At 40.0% G+C, this 20,179-nt stretch overlaps 1 protein-coding gene across 1 annotated transcript; it reads right to left on the bottom strand.

The window, feature by feature from the left end:
- Positions 1-19,912, bottom strand: Eef1e1 (eukaryotic translation elongation factor 1 epsilon 1). Its single transcript, XM_003468863.5, has 4 exons — positions 19,719-19,912; positions 16,705-16,905; positions 10,610-10,705; positions 1-3,716 (listed from the first exon to the last, which is right to left on the bottom strand). The coding sequence occupies exons 1-4, from the start codon at positions 19,803-19,805 to the stop codon at positions 3,576-3,578; spliced, it is 525 nt and encodes a 174-aa protein (XP_003468911.1). The 5' UTR covers positions 19,806-19,912; the 3' UTR covers positions 1-3,575.
- Between the last annotated feature and the right edge of the window lie 267 nt (positions 19,913-20,179).

Consider the following 20,179-nt stretch of genomic DNA (forward strand, 5'->3'; position numbering starts at 1 on the left):
TTTTATACATTCACAGAATACACATTTATTTTAACCAATACCTACAGCAGCTTTTTTTTCTGAGGTCGGTAAAAGTGATTTCACAAATTGCAAAGCAGAATTTCACTAGTACACCTGTAAAGTGATTTATAGGTTAAAACAGTTAAATAAGCGAATTCCTTTAAAACACTTAGAACAGTGTCTGATACAGAATAAATATACAATAAATGTTAGCTATAACCACTACTGTTAAAAGGGAATTACCAGACCATTGTAATTATATTTTGTGTATTTCAGGATCCTGAAATTAGCTTCAGAATTATGGAAAGTACCTTGTGGTCACTGAAAAGCCACTTTATTCTATCTCAATTCTTTATAAATCCATGATCCATGTCAATAATTTAAGACTTTATTTTTTTTTTTTAACCACTTTGCATTCTGAGATCTTTTTTTCTTTTCTTTTTTTTTCCGAGACAGGGTCTTATTATGTAGTTTAGGCTGCCCTTGAGTTCAGAATCCTGAATTAGCTTCAGAATTATGAAATGTACATTGTGGACATTGAAAAGTTATTCTGTCTCAATTCTTTGTAAATCTGTGATCCATGTCAACAATTTAAGACTTTCTTTTTTTAACCATTTTGCATTTTGAGATCTTTGTTCTTTTTCTTCTGAGATAGGATCTTATTATGTAGTTTAGGCCGCCTTTGAGTTCAGCAGGTAGCCTAGGCTGGTCTCAAACTCAGTGATCCTCCTGCCTCAGCCTCTCTAGTGCTGGGATAACTGATGTGGTCCACCATGCCTGGCAGCAGAAGGTATTTTCTTTTTTTTATATATATATATTTTTTGGTCTTTTTCAATTTTTTTATCAGTACCAGGGATCGAACTCACGACTGCCTGCTTGCAAGGCAGGCGCTTATGCCGCTGAGCTAAATCCCCAGCCCCAGAAGATATTTTCTAATGTAAGCACCACTCAGCCGTTTCCTGAGACATGCCTCACTAGCACCCTTCTTCCCCAGGGACAAGAACAGCCTTCATTCAGGTGGCACTGTGCTTACTGAAGAATGACACTTCTGGCCTTCCGCCTAGTGGTGGTGGCCCAAGAGCACATTCCAAGAAAGGTGGTCTGACTTAGCAGAGCTCCCGATGGCCCTCTAATCTTTCTCTGGATGTTAATCAGGGTTGGTAGCTGGAGTTCTGGCACTGATCCTAGAATGTAAATTTAACTTAAGAATGGAAAGAAATCGCTTGTTCAGTACAGAGCCAAGACAGGACTTACAAATATGGACTGTCTAATCTGCATGTTTTCTAAATGAGCTAAACACAATTCTCTTTGGCATTATACTTGGGCTTCTTGCTAGGTACAACTGTACGTAATTGCAATTTATACTTATGTTTCTCACAGAAAACTCAGATGGGTCTAGAATGGTGCATTCTTTAACAAACCCATGTTGAGCACCTGAGGAGTGCCAGGCACTGTTTTGAGGGCTGGATATGCAAGGGGATAGATAGCCGCTGCTTTCAGGAAAGAATAGAGAGAATAAAAAGACTGTACAGTGAGTTCCACTCTAGAATCAGGGGCCCAAGGGAACTGGTGCTCAGGACACACTTAACCTCGGAGAGGACGGCACAAACTTAATATGGAAAAAGTTACTAAGTAAGAAAGCACATTTCAGGAAGCTAAGTGCCAGACACAAAGAACCCAAGATGTACAGTCAGGAGTTGTTTCCCTCAGGACACTGAGAACATCATCAAACCAGGGATGGCGAGACTGAGAGCTTTCAAAGGTACTAACAGCCTGCAAGCCATCATTCTCATCTCCGCCATCTCTGCATCCTCTGAGACCTAAGCAGTGGGAAGTCTTGGCACACAGCGCTGGGCTGTAACTGTTAGATCTATGGGTGCACTTGGACAAGGAACAGAGTGGCAGATGTAAGGATTCCAAGGGTGTAAGCGTCACAGAGTTGACGGGGAAGAGGAGGGCATTAGCACAAAGGTGACTGTCACCTGCTTCAGCAGAGTGCAATGGCTGGGATGCGAAGGCTGGGTGTCAGCCCCAGCTGTCCCGCTTCTCTCCTCCTGCTGTGCAGTGGAAGAGGAGCCTGAGGCTGATGCCGCAGGGCTTGCGGGCAGCAGACCAGCTGGGAGGGGTCTGCAATGCCAGACAGGCAGACGGCACTTGCCCTATCATCTGCGTTATAACTCCTAGGACGAACTTATGCCCCAGAGTTTCTGAACATGAAAATATGAACTAAAGGGCCACTTTATAAAATTAAAAATGTTTCTACAGGCAATGAATCATGAAATTCAATCCTGCAAAAACAGTCTTGCCTTATTGGCCTATTAAATCTCTTGCCTCAGTAAGATAAAAGGCAAACATAGGGCAGGGGCAGACTTTATAATCCTCACTTTCTTATAAACAAGCAAAAATTAAATTGCCTGGAGAAGAGAATGGAAACTAATCTTTACTGATAGCTATGGGTTATACTTTAGGCTTTTCCACATATACTGTCTCTTAATCCTGCTCATCTATAAAGCTTGTTGATTTTTACAGATCAACAAAATAAGGTTCACCGCTTCACTTAAAATCAATAATGGCCATTAAGTGACAAAAGCAGGACCCAGCAGAAGTGCTGTGTAATTCCTACGCAGCTGCTCTTTCCTGGGGAACTCTGAGTCGCACACTGCGGAGGGAGACTGAGCATGATCCGCTGGGAAACATTCCACAGCAGTAACCAGTAAGGGGTCCAAAGACTTTCCCTCTCCTTTGAAAAGAGAAGCTCCTTGGTACTTAGTAACTGATTATTCATTCAGCTGAAAGAGTTACAAAGTATGTAGGCCTGTTAATAAAGCATCTTTGTTTTTCACAGTACTGCTTTAGCAGCCTTGCTAAGACAGCTCACTTCCAGTTTAGTAATAGATTCAAAACTGGCGGAATGCCCATCTCCTCTGCCACCTCACACCCTAGCAGCCCAACACCAGAAGAGAATCATTAACTCACGAGGAATGTCCTTTATTGGGTCTCCTCCAGGGCAGGGTGGCAGTTAGTTTTGCCCCAGTGAATACTGAATACAGGAAAGAAACAAACAAGTTTTTTTGTTTACTTTAAAAACCATTCACGTGCTCACATAAATAGCTGAAAACAAATACATCTGTCTTCCTTTCTGTACCACCGGCATAATTTACCACAGTTTTTAATACACTACTATAAATATTGCTAAGAGGAAAATGAATTTTAAAACATGAAAGGAGTTAATAAATACCCAAGTAAGTCAACCATTCAGAGGACGATCTGAATTTGTTTTACGATTAAGCCACTGATTTGCAGCCTTTATTAAAATAAATTCACCTATGAAAACAAGGTAACTTATAGTTGGATCAACTTTTTTTTGACGGCAGTTGAGTTTTTACATAAAAAATGGCAAGACTTCAACAAATGAACGAATAAAACATTCAGACACGAGTTTACACTTTAAAAAAAGTCTATCAGCTCCAACAAATACACATGACTGCACATCAATTTATGTTAGTCCTGTGTAAAGGATACACTTCCCACTTAAAAACACTTTGTATCACGCTTCTGCAGGGCATGGGGAACTTCTAGTGGGAGGTGGCGTACAGTCTGTTCTTGACGAAGACAACAGTGGACAGATGCTGCCTGATGCCTGGATAGTGCTGAATGTGACAAAACCAGCGAGACACATTAAGATATTTTTCCTTTTCTTGGACTGTCAGGTCAACCTGAGTAGAGATTAAAAACACACACATAGTATCAACAATGTACCATAAGTAAACTATATTTGATGACTGAAAAAACCAACAGTTCTCAAAAGCCAACATATTTAAATAAAAATTTCAGCTACTTGGGAAAGCTATGTAGTTGTTTAATACATTTATGTTCAGTTTTTTTGTTTTGTTTTGTTTTTTGTCTTTTTCCTTTTTATTGGTACCGGGGGTCAAACTCACGACTGCCTGCTTGCAAGGCAGTGCTTATTCCGCTGAGCTAAATCCCCAGCCCCATTTATGTTCAGTTTTAAACCATATGTTTTTTTCTAGGGAAATACCAAGTTTTCCATAGACGCAAAATTTATATTAACCCAAGGTTTGGAGGCCCAAAGAGTTTCTCATTTTATTAGAATAGAAGATGGGAGAAAAGGGTAGCTTCCGAAAGTCTAGGATAGAGAAACAGCAAAAAAAGGAAAGATTTATTGACATCTAACATACTAGAGAGAGGGAAAAAACATGCACACATCACACTTCACAAATGCTGGCTACTTCCACCTTTCTAGTGACCTCTGAGGGAAACCTCCAGACAGTGATCACTGCTGCATCAGGAAATTCTCTCCCGAGTCACATACTCAGATGAAGGCGGCTAAGTAAAAAAGAACACACCCCCTAAATTCTGCATGCCATAAAGCTGAACTCTTTTAGTAGACGCAGCAGTTCATAGCATTTACTATCAGGCTACAAGGAGGCCTAGGACCTGGTTAGGTGCCTACCTAGGTGCCAGTGGGCTCAAATTCCCAAGCAGGTGACTCCAGGATTCTTCTCTAAGACAAATTTTTGAATTACTAGGCTTTATCACCAAAGAGAAAGCCAGCAAGGAGTAGTTCTTCCTGTTACTCATTTAACACACACTGCAAATCTGTACAATACAAAGGGAAAAGAAAAACAAACCCTAAAACTTAGGCACCCCATGAGTGACCTCATCAGTAGCTGGCTTGTTGGGGGACGTCTTATGGGTTTTCAGAATTTAATCTATACTTCTGCCTACAGGCAAACACGCTGCTAAGTTACTAGACTGACAAAAGTCACATCGATCTCAATAACTATTACACAATCTAATGTAATACTAACAATAAAAAGGTAGACTGTATTTTCTTACAAAATGTCTAACTGAACATTTGTTAGCTGTTTACTTATATTGTTAGTGAGCTTCACTGCTTTGTTTACATAAAAAGTATATACTTCAGGTTTTAGTAACACACAGAAGCCCTGCACAGAAGCTTGGTAACAAATTATAGAAATACATTCATCTTGGCTGAGAGGGGGATAAGACTGCACAGTTAACAGGAAGACGTTACTGTCCCTGTTTCACCTACAAAGATAACACTGAGTCCACCACATAGAGACAAGCTAACATATTAGTCACACAGACTGGCCAAGAAAGTCTTTTCTCAATGTAAAAGCTGCTTTACTAACAAGAGAACTGTTTCACATATTCCTAATTATCAGGTTACAATAAAAGGAGTATCCAGCATACTTAAATAGGAGGCACTAAGCAACTGTTTATGGAACAGTAATTAGTTTGTATTTCAAAATATTTTGGAAAATATTTTGTAAAAGAGCTAATTTTTTGTTCCTTTTCGTAAATCTTAATCACAGGTAAATTTCACCAAGGACTGCAAGCATTTTTTCAAATGCTGGAGCCTAAAGGCCTTGACAGTTCTAGGGAGGTGCCCAACCTCCTGAGGCACAGCCAGCTCCCTCCCTGGAAATGTAACTGGGGACGGGTGCGGGGCTCACTGGCAGGGCCTGTGCCGGCCGTGCTCAAGGCCCTGCGTTCACTCCCTAGTGCTATAAAATAAATACATGAAAAGTGCAACCAACAGAACAATGAAGCTGCAAATCTAGACAGACTGGGAAACAGAGGTTGGTTTTCTTGTAAAAAAATAATTATTTAAAACAGCACCAAAAAAATTTAGCAAACCTCTTTGCTGATAGTTGAAGCAATTAGATGTAACAAAAACTTTTATTCTAACTTGATTTTGTATTTTTGCTGAAATGCATGATTTTAATTTGACTTCAGATAATTTTTTAGTCCTTTCAGAGTTCTTTTAAAATCTCTGTTTAGCCATTTTGTGGAATATTATTTTTAGAATAAAGTTAAAACACACAGAGGACTAAATATTTCTTGACCTATGCTTAATTTACACATCTGGATTTAGAACCACATGAAAAGGGGAAACACATACACAATATTAATATTTCTATTTCGGAACGGCATTCGTCACTCCAGGACTAGCAGCAGGTTGCCATGAGGTCCATTACTTAAAACACTAACACAACATTCAACACAAGGCAAAAAAAAAGGCAACTGAGAACATTTCACATTTGGGGTCTCTAATGTAAGGACTGTGAGCACAATGAAGGACAAAATATTTTTTATTTCAAAACCTCCTAAAGCTTCTATCATCTAACTTATTCCAGTATTTTTACCAATGTTTCTAGTTGACCTAATTTCAGGAATGTAATCTTTACTAATGTTTCTCAGAAAAATTTGCCAGAAATACAATGGTTTTTTCTCAAAGGTATCACTTTAACCTCCTTTCACAGCTTAACCTTTGGAATTTATCTGAGTCAGAAAATTATGACAGACCTCAATTTGTTATCTCTGTGTAGACATTCTACATATGAAAGTACTGTAAACAAACAAAACAGCACAATGCTCATCAGATTTACTATTTTTAAGACTTTTGGATGCAGTCCCCTGGACTATTTAATACTGGTTTTCCATCACCCCTTTCTCCTTGGCCAACGTATTTTCCCCTTTCTTAGAACAGGAAGTGCTATGGAATTGTGCTGGTCACTCACTACTTCCCGTGTGTCACCGGTCTGTGTGCCAGGGTCTGAGGTGTTGCCTGGCTTCTGGCCTAAACTTTTCTCTCTGTTTACACTGGCACGCCACAATTACTTTGAACCTTAAAGCCAAACAGATCATATTCGGAATCACTAATTTTCCATTGAAGACAAGTGAAAAAGACGTCAGGTGACCCGCCTCAGTGCAGCGCTGGCTTGTGACTCATCCAACTGGTAGCAGGCAGCTTTTGTGCTTCTCCGTGGCTCTGCAGCCATCCTCCTCGTACTTTTCCTTTCCTTCTTAAAGAACCACGTATTCCCCTGGTACTTGGAACTTCAGAACAAACGTATTTCAGCTGATAACAATCATACAGTCAAGCAGCACAGAACATTACAAAGAGTTTTAATAATCTCAAGTAACAGTCTGTGCGTAGGGACTACTATCTGCTAGTGAAATCACTCCAAGCAGGCAGTGAGTCACTGATATTACAATCAGCACCACACTAACGGCAGGGCCAACAAAGGCAGCACAATGTAACATTTCTCAAAGGAATTAAATAAGACAGGCCAGATTTCAGAATGGCTCAGACACTGCCAGAACTGGGCTCACAATGAAACGAAGCACTGGGATTACTGATGGCTTGAAGCTTCCTTGCAATTCTGCTGATTACAAATCAAGCGTGCAACAATATGAACAACTAAGTGAAGGAATGCATGAAGCCACAAATAAATATACCGCTAAACCGAACAAGGACCCTGCTGAATGCAAGCAGATGGCCCATCTGGATTTGGCATCTCCTTACCTGAGTAACACATAGCAATCTGGAAAACTGTCACCGTGTAGGTTTTAGTCTGTGAGGCCTGTTCCATGATAAGATCTTTATATGTGAATATTTTTGACTGTACCCTGGACCAGGGAGGAAAAGACTCGTGGTAGGAACAAAGGAATAATCAGCAGTTATTTGGGTATATTCCACTCAGCGCTGTTTTGGAAAAGGTAAGCATACATTTAACCATATCCTCATCACAATAAAGAGGGTGTATTTTTCAAAATGGAAACTGTAAAGAGGTACAGATGCTTAACTATTGTTAGGTAACTAATTTTAACATGTGGAACTGTGTAACTTGTCTGCCTACAAACCAAATGCCCTCCAGGGCACCTAGACCCATAATTAAACAACTGTACAGCTGGGGCTGGACTGTGTTGTGTTACGGAACTATAACAGTCTTCACTGTGCTGGCAAAGAAATGCCACACAAATGCCTTCCTTTTTTTAAGAGTACTCCCCATCACATGACCTGCACAAGTCCTCCAAGAGGAAATTGTAAATACACACTTGGTTTGTAAGAGTTACACTTTATGATCATCTAATTAGACAGGGGAAATGTTCTCATCATAAGGATGGCCTGATGCTACAGGAAGCCAGACCGTGGGAGGCCTGATGGGCATTTACTGGCTTGCCTATGGTTGCCATGCATTGCTAAGTGTTTTAAAGAGTTAACTAATATCCCTCCTGCCACAGATGAATATGTGCACGTAAAAGGCCAACAAGACTGTTGGTGTTTCAGATCCAAACTGTTGGTGAACCCCTCTGTATGGCAGCCTTAATTACAATAGCATAATCTTGCCAGGTTAATTATGGACTTCTCCAAGCTGAAAGCAGTTGGTTTGCTACCAGGAGATACTTAGATACCTTAGCAGCAAATCCTGTTTACCTTGGAGGCTTTTTGGTTTAGAAATGAGGGAAGCTGTGCCATGTCACCATTCCAAAGTCAAAAAGCCACTAAAAATATATTGAACCTAGAATGGAATAAAGAGGCTGATGTGATCATTGTATTTCAGCTCTAATTCAACTTTCTTCACATTTAAATAAAATTACTTTGATTTAATTATACTGATGAAGATAACTACAATTACATTTCCACTATAGATACAGAACACAAAATAGGAACTGTAATTGGTATGAAGTGCTGTTTCTGTAATTCCAGGAAGCACATAGCTGCCCAAGTTAGTGTGCTCAGAGCTGATGGTGGGGAGGGGGCAGCTAAGAGAATGCGACATGATCCCCTCTGTTTCCTTATTTTGTTTAAAGTCAGTCCTATCCCTTCTTGATGCTCCAGCGGAGTAATGACTAGGCCCCTTTATAGCCAAGGGTACTGTTTGGGATGAGAATTCCTAAGATCACTGTTTTATAAGCAGCATTTATAGTCACACTTCCAAGATTTTTAAAATGAGAATTTCCTGGTGTAGTCAAGGCTGTTGACTGCAGATGTTGCAGATGATTCCTCATCCTACTTTCCCTGCCTCCTTACAAGATCAAATTACTTTTAACCAGAAATTAGCACTATATTCCATTTTCTCTAACTCACTATTTTCAGGTAAAAGTTTTATTTCCTCAATGAAATTAACAGTTCTTTGAAAATAGTGTCTTCTACTTTTTTTATGTCCTTGTCAAGTCTAGCAGAGTGGACAAATCTAGCAGGGTCTCTATAAATGATTTTAAACTTACGGTATGAGGAGTTTTGTACTAAGTCAAGGTAGGCCCTTATACTATGATACAGAACTTAACACCATTACTATGTTTGAGGAATAATTCTTAAAGTCACGTAAATCCATACTAAGAGATTATATTGTGAGTGGCAGAACTAAGAATATAGGAAGATTACCTGTGGGGTATGAGTTCCAGAACCCCCTGAAGATACTGTAAAATCCAGTTACTTAAGTCTCTTACATAAAATGGAACAGTTTTTGGATATAACCTACACACTTCCTCTTGGGTACTTTAATTATTTCTGGATTACTTATAATGCCTAATACATTGTAGATGCCATAAATAGTTGTTATAGTGTAAGAAGAACAAGAAAACAGTCTCTATGTTCTGCACACATGTAATCCTTTTTTAATCATTACTTTGTAGTATTTTCAATCCGTATTTGGTTGAATCTGCGGAGGTGGAAGTCGCAGATGCAGAGGGCTGAATGCAACTATATCATATATTATGGTTTACAGAGGACTCCCTTACAATTAAGACACTTGAGCGAGAAGATCTGGCTTGTCGCGGTCCTTCCAAAAACTAAGCTTGGTGCCTTTGTATAAATTACTTTCCATTTTTGCTTTATTTTTTTGTAAAATAATTTCTAACCATTTTTTTCTCTATAAAAGGAAAATAACACTAATCCTGTCTCCTTCAGTTATGAGATATAATGAAATAAATGTAAAACTGCTTGAAAAGTATACAAAATAAATTTATTATGTTTCTGGAGGGCTGTGTAATGTGTGCCAGGAGCACCAGACAGTAATGCTACACACACTGTCTTTGATTCTAGTGGCTTTGATTCAAAATTGTCAAAGAAGGCAGCAAAAGAAATGGGAAAGAGCTTATCAGTGTGATTCAGAAGCTAAAGGCTTCCACCCTGCAATCAGTGCTGCTGCTGAGACACCCCCAGAGAGACAAGTGAACTGGGGAGGAGGAAGGGCTACGACCAGGCCGCAGAAGACAAGAGCGTTCAAAGGCAGAGCAGGAGGGGCCCAGTGGCCTGCAGATGGACACTCCACCATGGCTGAAGGCCTTGGCAGGAGCAAGGCTGGGCAGGAAGGCAGGAGTCAGACGAAGGAGGCCCTCCATGTACTGACATTTTACCTCTCAGGGAATGAGGAACCACTTAGTCATTCGGAGAGGAAAAACCGTTGGTCACAAGAAAGACTGCTCTGGTGGTCACCAGCATTATCTAGGCTACCAGGGTACACAGAAGATGGGCGCTAGAATTAATAGCTACAGGCAAGTTGGATGAAGATAATGCCAAAGGGTGGCTGGAGAAATAATTTTCAAAGAAAAGCAGAAGCAAAGGTTAAGAACCAAGCAAATCAAGGAACAGGAGGCAACTATGTTAAGTGGAGACATGGAAGGAATTTTTGTACAAAGCATCTTATCTTAAAATGATTTCTTTTGTTTTTATTTGGTAAGTTGAAAATGAAAATCTTAAATTCTAGATAATTAAAAAAATCATACTGAACATGACGGTAGAAAGAAAAGCAAAAACTATTTGAATACTCACTATAAAGCGATGAAGTCCATAGTACAATAGGATATCTGCTAAGGTAAGGTTATATCCTGTAAGGTAGACTTTGTCTTCAAGATAAGAATTAAGATCCTAGAAAAAAATAAAATTTTAATTTAGAAAGCACAAAGGACAGCACTACTACACCATATGACTAAAAACACTTAAAGACTATACAGCAACAAAATGCAGTACTAACATTTAACTTAATAAAGTTAATCTCTGAGGTTGATGGAAAAAGGCTCACTCAGAATCAAAAGCTGTGTGCCAATCATATCCTTAAAAAGAAAGAAACAATAACAACAACAACAAAAAACAAAACCAGAATAGGCTAGGTACAGTGCTCTGCCTGTAATTCCAACAGATTTAGGCAGGAGATCACAAATTCAAGCACAGGCCAGAGAATTTTTTTTTTTTCCATTTTCTTTTTTGTCTTTTTCGTTTTTATTGGTACCGGGGATCGAACTCACGACTGCCTGCTTGCAAGACAGGTGCTTATGCCGCTGAGCTAAATCCCCAGCCCCTAGGCCAGAGAATTTAGCAAGCTTTTATCTCAAAATAAAAAGGGCTAATAAGGATGTAGCTCAGAGAAAAGGCCTCCTCATTCAATCCAGTACCATAAAAAACAAAATAAAAATCAGAGTAAACATCATTGCTCTCATTTTAAAGAAACAAGAAAACATGAGAAAATGATACTCAAAATGCCATCTACTGACTTCAGTTTTTTTTAATACTGTATACACCATGATCTTGTCAGATTTTTTTTTTCCATTAAGCTACTGGCTTTTACAATTTTTGTTGTGTACCTTGAACTTACTGGGGTACAAACTACATGATATAAAATTTCCCATCTTAACCATTTCTAAGTATATATGTTAGTAAGAGTTAAGGATATTCACTTTGTTGTACAAACAAATGATCTTCACAACTTTTTTATCTTGTAAAGCTAAAACTCTATAGCTATTAAGTAACAAGTCCCCATTTCTCCTCACTCCAGTCCCTGGCAATCACCTTTCTACTGTGTCTATGAATTTGATTATTCTAGACACCTAAGTGGAAGCATCTTGTAACGTGGCATAATCCCCTTACTTTTAGGACTCCAGTACATCACCTGATGCGTGTATGCTACGCCTTGTTTATCCATTAATGTGTCAGCAGACGTATGGGCTTCCCCACATTCTGGCTTTTGTGATGAATATTGCTTCTCTGAAAACAGGAGCTCTAAGAAGCTCTTCAAGAACAGGATTTGAATTCTCCTGGGTGTACATCACCAAATGAAGTCTCTGGGTCACATGGAGACTCCACAATGTCTTAGGGAAGTGCCACACTTATTTTCATAGCAGCCTATCAGTTCATACTGCTGGCAACAGCAAACTATTTTTTTTTGTTTTTGTGGTTTTTATAGGGTAGCCATCCTAATGAATTTGATATCTCAATGTGAATTTGACTTGCATTTCACTAATAATAAGAAATTTCAGCATCTTTTCATAAGTTTGTCAGCAATTTGTACATATGGTTTGGAAAAATGTTTACTTAAGTCTTTTGCCCATTTTAAAATCAGATCATAATTGGTTCAGTTGCAGAATTTTAAAATCTCAATATTCATACCTATCAGATATGACTTGCAAATATTTTGTGCCATTTCATGAGTAGTTTTATTAGTATGTTTATTTTACTGACTGAGTGTAGTGCTAGAGTTTGGCCCTAGGGCTTGCATATGCTATGCAAACAATCCACACCCCAGCCCCATGGTGTCTTTTGATATGTAGAAATTTTAAATTTTTACATAGTATAATACATCTTTTTTTATTTTTGTCACCTAAGCTTTTAACGTCAAATACCAGAAAACATTCCTACCTCAAATGATACAAAGGTATTTTAAGAATTTAGATTTTGATCTTATGTCTAGGTTTTGATTCCTTGAGTCAATTTTTACGTATAGTGTAAGGTAAAGGACCAAGTTCATTAATTTACACATGGATATTCAATTTCCACAATACCTCAAAGGCTTTGGTTTTGAATGTCATTTAAGGGCATAAAAAGCTTTTGTTGGTAATGTCCACACAATGGCTACCAATTTTTAAATTATATTACATACAAAAAGAATTCATTTTAAATTACCCAAACACCTCAAAAAACAAACAAAAAACTCCCCAAATAAACTATCCCACTCCAAATAAACAGCCAATTATTTAGCTCCCTACAGAGCTAATAGGAACATTTGAAGGAAAAATGGAGCATGTGTTAAAAAATAGAGTTCTGAAAAGGTCTTAAATTAGAATTATTGTCTGAGAGTCCAGTTTAATTGCGTAATTTCTAAAGGAAAAAATACAGATAAAAATACTGTACTGTAGGAATACATTTAGCATCTCTCAAAACGTAATTCAGCAGAACAGGAATTTATATTAAATTACATTCAATTTCAAAGAGACAACAGCGTCATCTACCTTCAAAGGCAGGTTTCATAAATAATGCATACTATTGTAGGTATTCTTAGAGGCTCCTCAAAAGAGTATTCCGGATATCTAAGGTCAAGGCTCTGGGAGATGTGATGCCAGCGGGCTTGTTTCCTGTTTCTTGTGCCTTCCTGTTTCCTGGTTCACAAGGGCTGTCCTGTCACAGGGCAGCAGGAGTGAGGGGTGCCAGGCCTCCCATAGAAGGGTCCTCATCCTGCTTATGAGTGTTCCACCCTCTGGGCCCAATCCTCTCCCCAAACCATTACTTTGAAGGTTAGGATTTCAACATTCAAGTTTGGGGGGTATCTAAACGTTCATACCCTAAGACATCCAAAGAGCCTGGCACATATGCATCAGTAATCAGTAAATGTTTGCTAAACTAATTTAACCTTTTTGAGTTTATACACATTTTCATTTAGAGATAGTAATTTTTCAAATAATACGTGAATATGGACTTCCGGGGATGGTACAGATGAGGATACCAAGGAATGTGGACACAAGCAGACAGCTATGAAAGAAGTAAATACATCTTCACTTAAATTTAAGAATTATATAAAGCTCTGAAACACTTTCATATAGTATATTTCTTCTAAAAACAGAATTCATATGATTCATTTACGAAGCCTCTTAATAATGTAGTTTTTATAAGCTATGATTAATGTTTTTCTGGTTTATGTACAAAAAAATATTTTCCTTCTCAAAATACAGGACAGAACTTATGTTTTTGATATTTTTTGGTATTGGAATCGAACTCGGGGCCTTGTGCTTGCCGCCAGGTAGACGCTGCACTATTGAGCTACATCCCCGTCTCTGAGATCTTCTGTGTGATGTTCGTTTCCTTTTCTTTTTTTGGAAACAGAACCTGGGCTGTTCTTTTTTTTTTTTTTTTGTCTTTTTCCTTTTTATCGGTACTGGGGATCGAACTCACAACTGCCTGCTCATAAGGCAGGCGCTTAAGAACCTGGGCTGTTCTCAAACTTGGCCATCATCCCACTTTAGTTTCTCTGTAGCTGGGATTATATATAGATTGTGCACTACACCTGATTCCTTTAAGTAAATCTTTCTGAAGCTATTATCAAATCTGCTGAAACACCTCCTATCTTCCCAACTCTTAGTAAACAATTAGTAATATGGAAAAACTGAAAAAGCAGTACAATAAACAATTATATATGCCTTCCACCTAGACTCAATAAATGTTACTGTTTCGTAATGCCTTTTTAAAAGTTAGTACCTTATTTAGGAGGAACCTAACTAATCTTAGAATTGTGGCTTTAAAAGCAAAGTAGTTTTGGAATAGAATTAAGCTTCTTAAATATGCTAAGACGAAGAGATCTAAAAATAATTAATAAAAAGATATACAGCCTAGTATAAACACGAACAAAGAATACATACAAGTAAAACTTTAAAATAAAAATGGTTTGTGATAATGAAAAATGCCATCTCGATAATTTTACCAAAAAAGTAAACAATGAAACGGTGTTTTAGTTTGCTTCTACCGCTGCTGAAATTGACATGATGGAAGAGAAGCAGTGGGAAGAGGCCAGCTCATACACTGCCACACAGTAACAATACACTTTTCTGCAGGACAAATGGCTTTTGGCCTATCAAGTTCCCTTGTAAGTAGTTAGCCTAAGAAATAAAAGGCAGTGTTTACATAACAGATTACTATGCCCCAGATGCCAATCTACTAAATACATGTAAGTATATATGTATGTATAGGAAAAACATACAAAAGAGATTTAGTAATTTGTGACTAAATTTGTGGGAGAAGAGATGTTTAAAACGTTTATTTGCTTATTTGTATTTTAAAACATAAATAAATAAATAAATGCAACCTGTAATTAATATTGACTGCCATTAAAATGAACAGTGCTGTCTTGAAATAGCACCATGCCAAAAGAAACCAACCCTTTTCCCTTTTGTGCACACATAGCCAAACATCACTTTGCAGTCTGTTCTCCACACTGGCCTCCCCTTTAGTCTGAAGTCTATAAAGACAGAAACCGTGTTTAAGGCCTTGCCAGCCCTTGGGACTGTGCCAGGCACATGGCAGGTGCTTATGGCATCAGGACCAATGAGCAAACAGGCAGAGCAAGGAAGACCTCTCAAAACATGCAGCTCCACATAAATTATGGAGAGCAGCAGGAGCCCCACAAAGGGTCCACATGAGACTTAAGAAACAAGGCCTTTGGGCTGGGAATGTGGCTCAGTGGACAGCTCTTGTCTTGCCTGCACAAGGCCCTGAGTTCCATTCCCCTGCACCACAAAAAAAAGATAAAAAGCCTGAAATCTACTTCCTGTCAGTTCTAGTGACAGTTTCTAGTATTAGGCATGTAGTTAAATCATTTCCCCCTGTTATTTATGGTTGATACACTGTATCAATCTGAGCAGTCTAAAGCTTAACTAAGTAACCTGTAGCTTTCTATCCTGGTCTATAAAAGTCATGCCCTTATCTTTCTAGGGTATTGTCCATTGTATCAATTTGAGAAGGTAAGAAGTTTAGGTGATTCAGCAGGGGCCAGCATCCTTACTTTGTGAACATCCTCAGCCTGTGCAGAGGTGGTCATGGAGATGGAACAGAGTGCTATACCCACGGAGGGGGCGTAGCCTGCCTACAATGTAAGGGAGGAAAAGAGGCCTGCTCTCCCCCTTCTGTTTTGCTCTCCTTGTTCTGCTATCTTCTGCTGCCTTGAACCCTTGCCTCTGAGCCATGCCACCCTGCCTTGGAGCCAGCCAATTATGGACTGCCACTTCCACCCACTGTGAGCTAAATAAACCTTTCCTTCCTTAACTTTGGATGTCTGGTATTTTGTCTCAGCAATGGGAAAAAAGTAACTAGGATACCCCGAATATAAGGAAAAACATTCTTGCTCAACTTATATTACTACTATATAAACTGGAAACAAAATCAGGAAATATGTGGTCATATACATGATCTCTAAGATTCCTTACTATTTTGTTTAAAAACAATTTTTTTTTAATCGGTACCGGGGATCGAACTCATGACCATGTACTTGCAAGGCAGGTGCTTATGCCGCTGAGCTAAATCCCCTTGTTTAAATTTTTTTTAAAAAATCTGTTTTTATATAATGAGCCCCAAAAAATTTTATTTGGGAAGCACTGTTTTTGATGGCTCTAAGCGTCAATTATTTGGCTTATATTTTATATCAACAAATTCTTTCACTCTAATTTGATACTTTTGGAAAGGCAATACAAGTCTTAAGATTCTCAAGAGAAGGAAAGATGGGATTTCTCAGATCAACTTGTTTTAAACTACAATCTCCAAAGATTCTTATTCCCTCTTGCCTCTGAGAAAACATTTTATCTATCTATAGAATCATAATTGCTAAGTGGGGAAACACAGTGAGCCATGCTCACATTTTAAAAATCATACAGGACTGTCATTACTGACACATCAAGTATTCTGAAGGAGAAGCAGCAGGCGCTGTGATTGTACATGGAACAAGAAACTGCAGGTAGCCGAGGGGATGCAGTCCAGGAAGCACCTGTGGCAGAGATGTCAGGGGTGAGATCTGAAGGGGGAAGAGGGTGCTCCAGGTGGGGTAATACCAGGTACGAAGCTGGGACCTGCTTACTACCTGATGCAATCCAGAGTAGAGAGAGAAGTCGTGGTACCTTCAAGAGAGTGTGGGCATCTTCCTTAGTGGAGTGTCTGTCCACCTGAGTGACTCTGTATTCCAACCACTGCTGAACCATGGCCTTCTCTTCAGCTGTGCTTCCCAGCAAATGTTCCTTGTTGGCTTGCTTGACCAGGTGAGTTGCTATGGTCGTCAATCCTGTTAGACTTGGGCCATTGTTTATCTGAAGCACTGGAATCTTTAAAGAAATAAAGAAAAAAATTCTTTAGAAAACAAAGACCTACCTGCCCATTACTTTTAAGTAATTACTAAATTTCTCAACCATTTGTTAGGTTATTTATTTTTTGGTACCGGGGATCGAACCGGGCCTTGCACTTGCCAGGCAGGCACCGTGCCACTGAGCTGCATCCCCAGCCCTCAACTGTTCTTTTTAAAAACCAACTATTCTAGAATTTTAGTTGAAGATACCAAATTATAGGCATGTAAGTCAAGAAAATAGCAATTATATAAAACTTTTGATTTGATAATATAGATGCTTGATGTTAAAACTGGTAATAACACTGCAAAAATTGTAATGTTACTTCGTAACTGTTACATATGAGAAAATGGAAATCCTAATACTGTACAAATTTGAATTGAGATAACTTATGCCCATAAATCACACCACACAGCATTACTGAAATCTAGTGTCTCAGCGCAATAAAACTTCATTTCTTACTTATGCAAAGTTTGGGAGGACTGCTGGGGTTGGTAGCCTGCAATCCCAGGTTCATCTCTGTGGCAGCAGCGTCTCTATAATCACCACAGCAGGGGACTTCTGGAGCTACCTGCACCAGCAGCCAAGGGTTTTCACTGGTAGGGATGTCTGTTACTTCACATAGCCCACTGGCTAGAAATAACCAGGTGATCCCACGCGTATCAGGTGCCACACGCGCCGCCCCCGCCATGCAAGAAGTTACAATGCAGAAAAGTGTAACCCTTCTTCATGTTCTCAGGAGAGAAAATGACATACACTTAAAAAGCTCTAGCACATTGTCACTGATTTTTTATTCCAAAGAAAATTATTATGAAACTAAGTTATCCACAACCTTCCATGTTAACGCAAAAAAAGTTAAGTTACTTTCTCATCTAATCATACAGCTTCCAGACAGGCAAAAAGTCTCATCTTCACTTTACATCTTTTTGTAAGGTTAAGTAATCTTATCCTCATTTTAAAGAATCAAGTTCACTGTGTTTGTAATGGCAGAGCAAGTGTCTGAATAAAGCACTATTAGCCTGATGGTCCACTCCCTTTTCTTTACAGAGCCTAAATAACATATTAAGAAGTCACAATCACAAGACAGTATTTTCACATCACTTAGGGTTTCATGGTTTTCAAGGTAATTACTTTTAAAGGCTAAGTAATAGTTGAATGTGTTCATTACTGTAATTCAATGAACCTCTTAGAGCTGGACTGTTCTGAATTTTTACTTATTATTAGCAAAGTGGCAGAGAATGCCTTATTTATTGCTGGCTTATTATTATCAGTTGTTTGCCTGAAAAACGGCTACATCATAGACAATCCTTTTGCCCATACACATAAATAGAAACTTAATGGCTTCCCATCACTAAAATACTTTAATTAAAAAACCAAACAAACCCCACACTCTAAACCCCAAAGCTCTCAACCTGTAACTTTGGGTTTAATTTGCACCGTTCCTAATACTGGTTTACTTATTGCCCCAAATTTTCCAACCTTTCATAATTTATTGGTTTTAAACATCTTGCAAACCCCAACCCCGTAAACACCAGCTCCTTGAACATAAGTCCATTATTTTTTGAAACCCGGCATTAACTTCCTCTTCTTCATTCCTCACTAATGTTTTCCTCCACACATTTTCTTGTCTTTTGAATGAACCGCATTGACTTATTTCTTATACCAGCTAATAAGCTTCCCAAAGGCATGACTCAGGTCCTGGCAATGTTTCCTATAAAACATAAAGCAAACCAGGTAATAGTGGCTGAGAAGGAGGAACGGTATGGGGATTGAGGAAAAAGCAGAGCAGACCGCTTAGAAGCCATTATCCATGTACTCTTTTATCAATCACAGGATCTTAGGTAAGTTGCTAGATGTTCCAGGCTTCAGATTAACTTGGTTGTAAAAACTACAATAGTGCTACTATAGAGATGATTTGCTTTTGTTTTTTGAGACTGAGTAAGTAGTATTTAAAGCTGGCCTTGAACTAAGTAGCCTAGGCTGGTCTCGTACTTGGTTGGCAGACCAAGCCTCTCAAGTGCTGCGATTATAGGCGTGTGTCACACCTGGCTACGACAAAAAGATTTTTAAAACTCCATCAAATGAAGGAAAAGTTGAGGCAAAAACCTACATTATCTGGGGGAAAAGAAAACTTAAAAGGAGCAAAAAAACCCCGTGTAAATCCAAAGTAGTTGTTTTTATGCTAATCCGTTCCGTCCACAGTAAGCAATGATCTTCGTAAAACGCACACTTCCTCCAATGCCCTGGGAGATCGGGGTCTCACCAGGCAGTCTCAATACCCTCCTTTCCCGCATTATCAGGCTTCTCAGAATCCTTAGTATTGCGTAAGACTCCACTAGGCGTTGTCGGCCATCCACCTTTCAAAGTAGCACTTTTGACTGCTGTACCCTAGATCACCGCCGAGTCTGGCTACTCAGCCAATAAGCAAGCGCCCTAAAGGTGGCGCGACCCCCTCGGCGCTGTCCCAGCGCCGCCCGGCCCGCTGCGGGTCAGCTCCCGGGACGCGGCTACGCGAGGAATGAATGAAAGCAGCGATCGCGGCCCGCGCACACACGCGAGGCCTCCAGGTTTCTCCGAGGGCCGAGGGCACCGCACGCTGGATTCGTCTGCCCTGCCTGGGATGCTGACAACCGCGCTGCAGGGAAAGTTCAGGCCGAGCCCAACGGGTCCCAGCCTGTACTACGGCCACACGTGGGGAGTCCACAAGCCGCACCCTCACGCCCGCCAGTCTGTCCCGCCAGGCTCGGTCCCAGGAGTCTACTTCTCCAGCTCCACGCCGCCTGTGCTTTTCTCACCTGTCGCTCGCCCTGAGCGCTGTACTTATTCCCCTTACTCAGCCCCAGGGACTTCTCTAGCAGCTTCAGCTCCGCGGCCGCCGCCATCTTTTGGCCCAAGCCCCTACCAGAGGGCGGGACCCGCACGCTACAGAGCGCCGTTTTGGGCGGAGACGGAAGTCCCACCCCCTTCAACGTCACCGGCGATTGGTTGAGCAGAGGGGTACGTGCGAACGCGCCTGCGCGCATGGGGCAAGGCCAATGAAAGGGGCGGATCTCAGGAAAGGTGGTGAGTTGTGGAGAGCGGGTGGCAGGTTTGCAGTCGAGCTGTTGGGCACCTGCTGGCAGGGCGAGCATCGGAACGGGCTTCGGTTGCTGCAGTCTCAGTCATCTGTCTCTACCAGCTTTTAAAAGGCGGGGTGTTGGCCTTGCTGCTCGAGTTAACTGGTTAACTCATTTGGCAGGCTGAGGCTTTGGATTAG

The sequence above is a fragment of the Cavia porcellus genome, unplaced genomic scaffold (assembly GCF_034190915.1).
Source record: "Cavia porcellus strain 051 isolate PalLab524CR breed Dunkin Hartley unplaced genomic scaffold, mCavPor4.1 scaffold_13, whole genome shotgun sequence".
NCBI classification, from domain to species: domain Eukaryota; kingdom Metazoa; phylum Chordata; class Mammalia; order Rodentia; family Caviidae; genus Cavia; species Cavia porcellus.